At 34.7% G+C, this 8,622-nt stretch overlaps 1 protein-coding gene across 1 annotated transcript; it reads left to right on the top strand.

The window, feature by feature from the left end:
- Positions 1 to 1,329: 1,329 nt before the first annotated feature.
- LOC145953304 (uncharacterized) lies at positions 1,330 to 5,893 on the top strand. Its single transcript, XM_083067247.1, has 3 exons — positions 1,330 to 2,421; positions 3,368 to 5,025; positions 5,837 to 5,893. Exons 2-3 carry the CDS (start codon positions 3,874 to 3,876, stop codon positions 5,891 to 5,893), a joined length of 1,209 nt encoding a protein of 402 aa, XP_082923373.1. The 5' UTR covers positions 1,330 to 2,421; positions 3,368 to 3,873.
- The last annotated feature ends 2,729 nt before the right edge of the window (positions 5,894 to 8,622 follow it).

Genomic DNA, 8,622 nt, shown 5'->3' on the forward strand with positions numbered 1-8,622 from the left:
GCTATATAGTCTGGTATACTTGTGACAACATAATTTTATCATTATTATGTATGATTACTAATGACCATATTTTTATCATAGTAAATACTTTATTTTTGACATCTAAAAAATAGTCACTAATTACTTGATAAAATATTATATATATATACATACATATATATATATATATATATATATATATATATATATATATATATATATATATATATATATATATATAACGCAGTTCATGTACAATAACAAACTAAAGCATAGAAATACTTATTAGATTAAATGTGTGAGTATTGGACATATGTTAACACACTAAATTACTAAATATAATTGAACTTTTATATGTTTAATAACAAAAATTAAAACACAATACCAACATTTTAAATCCAAAACATCACATTTCTCCCGATAAGTTAACAATTTGATGTTGCACTTCATTCTCAACATTTTTCTTCATTTGTTATTGTTGAGCATCAATTAGTTTTCTTTGGGGTTGTAATTCAATTTATAGTTGAATATTGGTCTTCTCTTGTTTTTTTAGTAATATCAGTCAATTTTTGCACTTCTAAATCTAAATTTGTATCACTTAGATTCTTCAAATCCTCCTATAAAAATAAAATAAAAAAGTTTTTATAATATTATTAAAAGTTTCACTATACTAGTTTACGAGTAGATATAAAAAAAATTACACAAAAGCATTATTACTAACTATCAACACATAAAGAAAATTGCAACTATATATAATATGTCACACACAACATATATAATTAATGTTTTATATTTAATAACAACATAAAGTCTATAAAATAAATTTTTACTTACTATAATTTGTTCTCCATTTGGAATGCACCAAGTCCCATTAGATCTCATACATGTTGTTTTCCACATTTCCATAGTGTTTGGCCATTCATCAACTTTGGATTCTTGTTTATATTAAAATAAAATAAGAAAGTAATACAAGTAAATTACTAATTAAATTAACTAAAAGAAAATTTAGTGTTGAATGGTTGCAAACCTTACATTTATTGATATCTTATCCCATATAAAAATAAAAGGGGCAATTATTTGATATAATGTATGAAGAATTTTACATAAAATATTATCATTTCAAATGCCTTTCATACAATTGATTTTGTACGAGTAATTAATTTCATATGTTGCTTGCTTCGATTAACTTTATTTTTCAAACTCATTTCCTACATATGAATATAAATTATTTATAATCTTATAAACATAATATTATATAAAAAAAAATTTGAACTCATAATATTTAAGTAATTTTACCTAAAAGGTTAAATCACTCCACTTATTATCATGATTAACCAATTCCAATTATCAGGAGATACATTTTTTGGCCTTCCTTTCTTTTTAAGATATAGTTGATGTAAATGATAAAACTTATTTTTGTTTTGAGATTGAATTTACTTCATTTCATATTCCTTGACCTTATTAGATAAACTTAATGCATCCTATGTCACATGAATTTTATAAGAGAAACAAAAATAAAATATTATCAAACCAAATTTAAAAATAAAAATTATGTTGAATGAAAGTAATAGTTATACTAACCTTCATATGTTTCCACATTTCATTTACATCATCTTTAGCTATTTAACTTGAACTATTAACTTGTAAAAGATATTTATGATTTATACAAAATTTTGTCTCTAACTTAAAATATTTTGTATGTTTTCCACATATCTTATAAAACTATGGAGGAAATTAGATGTCAATATTTTTTTTTTCTTTTTCCATAAGTCTTTCTTTTTTCTTTTTAAATTTTGCATTTGTAATACCCATTTTATTATTATTAATTATCAATGGCATTTTCGTAATTATCGGTGACATTTTCGTAATTTTATTAAAGTTTTTGGGGTATTTTCGGATTTTGGAACGGGCTGTTCCAAAAGCGGAACGGGCCGTTCCAAAAGATAAAAATATGTGTTCTGGGTTTGTGCAGAACAGGACTGGAACGGGCCGTTCTCCAAAGGAGAACGGGCCGTTCTGCTTGGAGAACGGGGCGTTCCCCTTGCAGAACGGGCCGTTCTGCTTGGAGAACGGGGCGTTCTCCTTGCAGAACGGGCCGTTCCGAAAGGAGAACGGGCCGTTCTGCTGGGTTTCGAAACGGGCCGTTCCGGGGCCGTTCCAGTCGAAAATTTTACGTTGTTCTGAAGGGTTCAGAACGGCCGTTCCGTTTTCGGAACGGGCCGTTCTGGGTTAGGTGGCGAAAATTTCTATAAATAGGGGCTAGGGGTTGAAGGAAATTCATAACTTGAAGAGTGAAGTTTTAGAGAGAAAGAAGAGAGAGAAAGGGAGAAAGAGAGAGGAAAGAGGAGAGAGAGAAAGAAGAATCCAGTAGAGGAGATTCTGCCCGAGTTTCGGTTCTTGTTTAAGGAGAGAGGTGGAGGTTCTGCCCGAGTTTCAGTTCAGGTTTATACAAGTAAGGGTAGTGCTTATAAAATTAATCTAGTGCGTATGACCATGATAGGAATAGTATAATTTTAATATGCTATTTTATGTGGAGATTTTCATTTAACATAATATAATTTGGATTAATTGATGGTTATTTTGGATATTTAATTATTTATATTATTGTTATATTATTGACAAATTGTCATGGTTATGGTTATGTTTAATTATGGAATATATTATGTGTATGTGGTTTGGAAAAGTAAATAGGACTTAAAGGAGTAAGGTTATGGTATGGATTAGATCTCTTGGTGAGATCAGGATATAATCTTTGGAAAAAAATATGAAATTTGGGAATCCCATGGTGAGGATTCCAATGTGGAACTTTTCCAAAGATTATATAATAAACCACTTCAGATGTTAGGTGGATTCTGAAGTACTCCTTTAAGTATTCTATTTGCTACCGGTATGGGGGCCAGGCCGAGTCATACCGATGGATGAAGTGGCCATGACCACCAGGGTTACGTGACGACGTAATCCAACTGTATATTTTCCATGAGAGGTTAGGCGTGGGACATGGGTTGCTGACATGTTTCACCGTATCAACACTTGGTTTGGATGGTGTTGAGGCCAACATTTGGTTTGGATGTGTTGGTTACATCATGGATTATACAGTGGTGTGACTTTGTTTTGGATATGGAATCTGTATACATATGGTATGGATTGTATACATTGGTTATGGATTATTTTATTATCATAAAATATGTATACATTGGCATGGACGTGTATACAATATATTGGTTTAAATTTAGAATGGAAATGACTTGTTGGTCTGGATAAATACTGTGGATAAATATTTGTTTAATGATATTTTATCATGATGTACTATAATTAGTTTTATATGTGCTAACCCTTGCATGTTTCCATGTGGTTTGGACTGTGATGATCTCACTATGTGGGGGAGCAGATCAGGTATGAGGCTTTGGGTTAACAAGGAGTCTTTTGGATAGCTACTTTGAGAAGTGGCTAGGTTTAGAGCTTGACCAGCACCTAGGGTGTCTTATTTTAATGTTTTCATGACATTGTAATTATATTATCTTTTGGATTACTGTATAACTTTACTAAGGATGATGACTCTGCCATAGCAGATTATATTATATATTTTGGAAACAATTTATATGTTATTGTATAATTACACTCTAGCGTAGCTGGCTTTTGCTCTATTTTCTTTATTTTATATTATTTTATTTTGGTTGGTTATTGATGTGACGGCCTAGGGTGGGTTGTTACAATTTTGGTATCAGAGCTGGTCGAGTCTCTTTAGGGTTTGTGGGGAATGGTCTTGTTATGTTTCCGTTGTATGGAAACGAATTTTGAAAGGAACTTCATGAGTAACTCATGAGTTTCTTAATCTTGATTAGGAATTTCTTATGAGTTTCGTGTAAACTCATAAAGTTCTTTGACCTTTTTAGGATGGCTGGTAGGGGAAATCATTCTAATTCTTCTTCAAGCATGGATGGGCGGCAAATTGCTCAAGCTATGGAGTTAATTGCTGCTGCTATTGGACAACAGAATACTTTGTTGGCTCAGATGGAGACCAACCGGGCTGCAGCTGAAGCAGCTAGGACTGAAGTACCTGATGAATATAGGGGCTTGTTAGAATTCAGAAAAGGGAATCCTCCTCAATTTACAGGTGTTAATGGACCTGAAGTTGCTGATCAATGGATTGAGGAGATGGAGAAAATTTTCATGGTGATGCAATGCCCCGAGGAGAGGAAGCTAGTTTATGCTGTTTATATGTTGGTGGGTGAGGCTAGTTTCTGGTGGAAAGGTGCTCAAGCTATGATGGAAGCTAGAGGGGAGGTGATAAATTGGAAAAATTTCAAAAAGGTATTTCTAGAGAAATATTTTCCAGATAGCGCCAGATATGCTAAGGAAGCTGAATTTTTGAGATTGCAACAAGGAAATATGTCAGTACAAGAGTATGTGGTCAAGTTTGAACACTTGGCTAGGTATTATTCTCAAGCTATCACTGAAGCCTGGAGATGCAGGAAGTTTAGTGAGGGTCTAAGATTTGAGCTGAAAAAGACTATTGTCCCTATGGAAATTATGGAGTTCCCAGTTCTAGTTGAAAAGGCAAAAACAGTTGAGAGATTTGAAGGAGGAAATAAAATGGCAAAGGGTCCAGAGGGATCATCTGGATTTGGTAGGGGGAAACATCCTCAAAAGAGACCATCTCAGTTTCAAATTGGAAATGCTAATAAGAAACCGATGGGGACTACTACCACAAGAGATGTTCAGAGTATTAGATGTTATATCTGTGGAGGCCCACATATGATGAAGGACTGTCCTACAAAGAACTATACGTGTTTTAAATGTGGCAAGGTGGGTCACATGGCTAAAGATTGCAATGTCAAAAATATTCCAGCTAGAGAGAACCAGAAAGTGGATCGGCCTACTGCAGCAGGTCGTGTCTTTGCTTTAACAGGTGCTGAAGCTGAAACGACATCTGAGCTGGTAAAAGGAAAGGGCAAAGCTGATGGTAATGATATTTCTATTTTATTTGATTCTGGTGCTTCACATTCTTTTATTTCTTATGAATGCGTGGCAAGGTTAAATTTAGTTGTGAGTTCCTTGTGTGTGGATCTAGTTGTTTCTACCCCAGCTTCAGGGTCTATTTTGACTTCTGAGGTTTGTTTGAGATGTCCAGTGGAGGTGGAAGGGCGTTGTTATAAAGTGAATTTGTTTTGTTTACCTCTATCCGATTTGGATGTAATTTTAGGGATGGATTGGCTTTCTGCCAATAGGATTTTGATAGATTGTTCAGAGAAGAAATTAATCTTTCCTACTAATGAACAGGAGAGATTTATTTCTAATAGACAGGTGGATGGGTTGTTGAAGAATGGAGCTCTTGGGTTTATGATCTTATCTTTTATTAGTATAGAGAATGAAAAGTTGTTGAATAGTATTGATGTTGTTAGAGAATTTCCAGAGGTTTTTCCGGATGATGTTCTGGGATTACCACCAAAGCGAGAGTTAGAGTTTAGTATTGATCTTATACCAGGTGCGGGACCAGTGTCCATTTCTCCTTATAGAATGGCACCAGCGGAGTTATCTGAATTGAAGAAGCAGGTTGAGGAGCTTTTGGAGAAGCAGATGATCAGACCAAGTGTCTCTCCGTGGGGAGCACCAGTGTTATTGGTAAAGAAGAAGGATGGTGGTGTGAGGTTATGTGTGGATTACAGGCAGTTAAATAAATTGACAATCAAGAATAAGTATCCTTTGCCAAGGATAGATGATTTGATGGACCAATTGAGGGGAGCTTCTGTTTTCTCCAAGATTGATTTGAGATCTGGGTATCACCAGATTCGGGTAAAGGAAGAGGACATACCAAAGACTGCTTTCAGGACTCGATATGGCCATTATGAGAATATAGCTGGAGCATACCAAAGACTGCTTTCAGGATAGATTATTGAGGCTGAAGCACTACTGACACTCATATCAAGCAACTGAAATTAAAATAGAGTGGGGGGGGTTTTGAAAGAAACGAATAAATGGTAACCAAACGGTAACAAACAATAAACTAAATAGTTGGATTCCTTAACTAGATAGCTTGACCTCTTATCCTCAATTAATCTAAAGATGCAAGTTACTGAGTTAAATCACATTCGAGCTCCTAATTAACCAACTAAGCGAAGATTAATTAAGAATTAAACAAAGTAAGTTGTAGTTAAGCACTTACACAACCCACTTCAATTCTCTAATTATAAATCTCATCACAATTCACATAATCTTGTTAACTAAGCGAAAACCCAATTATATGACTTGTGAAATTATTAATGGTTCGTCAATTAACTAAGCGAAAATATAAGAACCATTCATTAAGGACTTAATTAGAGATTATGGAACATAATTCAACTCAAAAACAATATTACAATACCATTAACCTCAAAGAGACGTTGCTATCCACATTAAGAAATCCAACCAAAGCTACTTAGCTACTCATAGCACTAGCTAGTAAATTAAACCCTAAGCTAATCAACATAAAACGCAAGACACAAAACACACAACAAAACACAACAAAAACAAATACACATAAACACACAGCCTTTTACAGAAACCGATGGTCCCCGGCAACGGCGCCAAATTTGATCGAAGTCGTATCCGGTCAAATAAAAACAATTAAATGTAGTACTAGGAAGTTGTCCTAGGTCGTCTCTCAAGGACCATTTTTCTCTGTCAAAGGCTTAAACACACGAAGTGGGGGGGGGTTTGGTTGTTCAAATTTTTAATTTTATAACACAATAAAATGCAGATAACACAATAAGTAAAATAGATTGGCTCCTTGTTTGGATTGTAACTCTCTTATCCTTGGTTCATAATAAGATTGCTCTGTTAACCACTTAATCCTTGTTCCATCCGAGTTAACCAACTAAGCGAAGATTAACTCAAGATTTCCCTACACGAATTAAGCAAACGTATACAACATCAACCTCTTCACAGATTAAGCAACTGTGTCATTAAGCATAGCCCATTAAGCATGGACATACTAATATAGAGGTTGAATGAAGGAGAACAAAGTAGAACAGAGACACACAAACATACCCAACCTCAAACAGAGATTACAATCCATAACAAGAAGCCAACCCAAAGGTTTTAGCCTTCCATTAAAATAGAAATGGAAATGAAAATGCAAGGAAAATGAAAATGCATTAAATCAAGTTAAAGAGTACTACAACCTAGCCTTCCATGGAGGAGGCAAAGAACAGAACTAAAATGCATACAAAAGGAGAAGACAATAAAACATAAATTGCAACTACAAGAGAGAAAATAAACTTAAAGAAAACAAAGAGAAGGGAGGTAGAAGAACACCCAAGAGTAACTTATTTGAAGGTGTTTTGGGATGTCTTACAATGGGAGAGTGAAGGCCTATTTATAGCCTTCATATAACACACAAGAAATATAAAATAATGGAAAAAGCTTAGACAAAACGAAATGGGAGAGTTGGTGGGATGAGTTGGTGGGATGAGTTGGATTCCATTATTCTTTTCCGCTCCGAGTTGTTTTCCACCGAATTAGACCTTCTAGATGATCGAATTGGCCGACAGCGCCTTCTGCAAATATTTAGGTCTTTGTCTTAGCTTTCCAGGGCCACCGAGTTTGCACCATTTGGATCCCTACAGCCCAAGTTATGCCCTGAAAACCGAGACATGTTCATAAGCCCAAAAACAGCGAGAATTTAGAATAATAATTCCCAACTTTCCAATTTGGCCCAACAACACACATATCTATCTAAATCCTATAATTAACCATAGATGGAATGTAAAATAGCTAAATTGAAGGAAAAGATACATATCAAATTATGATTTATCACATACCAAAGACTGCTTTCAGGACTCGATATGGCCATTATGAGTATGTTGTCATGCCTTTTGGAGTGACAAATGCTCCAGCTATTTTCATGGATTATATGAACAGGATTTTCAGACCCTTTCTGGATAAGTTTGTGGTGGTGTTCATTGATGATATTCTGGTTTATTCTAAATCTATGGAAGAACATAGAGAACATTTGAGGGTAGTTTTGCAGGTATTGAAGGAGAAACATTTATTTGCAAAGTTGTCAAAATGTGAGTTTTGGTTATCTGAAGTTAAGTTCTTGGGTCATGTGATTTCTGCACGAGGAATTGCAGTTGATCCTACTAAGGTGGAAGCGATTTTGAGGTGGGAGCGTCCAAAATCAGTTACTGAAATTAGAGGTTTTGTGGGATTGGCTGGCTATTATAGAAGATTCATAGAAGGATTTTCTAAAATAGTTATGCCTTTGACACAGCTAACTAGGAAGGATCATCCTTTTGTATGGACGGAGGAGTGTGAGAGGAGTTTTCAAGAGTTAAAGGAGAAACTGACTTCGTCTCCAGTGTTGATTCTGCCAGATCCTAATAAATCTTTTGAGGTTTATTGTGATGCATCTCATCAAGGTTTAGGATGTGTTCTTATGCAAGATAGACAGGTTGTGGCTTATGCATCTAGGCAGTTAAAGACTCATGAACGAAATTATCCTACGCATGATCTAGAGTTGGCTGCGGTGGTTTTTGCTTTGAAGATTTGGAGACATTATCTCTATGGAGCAAAGTTTGATGTGTTCAGTGATCATAAGAGTTTGAAATATTTGTTTGATCAGAAAGAGTTAAATATGAGGCAAAGGAGGTGGATTGAGTTTTT

The sequence above is a fragment of the Cajanus cajan genome, chromosome 11, assembly GCF_000230855.2.
Source record: "Cajanus cajan strain Asha chromosome 11, NIPB_CcT2T_4, whole genome shotgun sequence".
Taxonomy (NCBI): domain Eukaryota; kingdom Viridiplantae; phylum Streptophyta; class Magnoliopsida; order Fabales; family Fabaceae; genus Cajanus; species Cajanus cajan.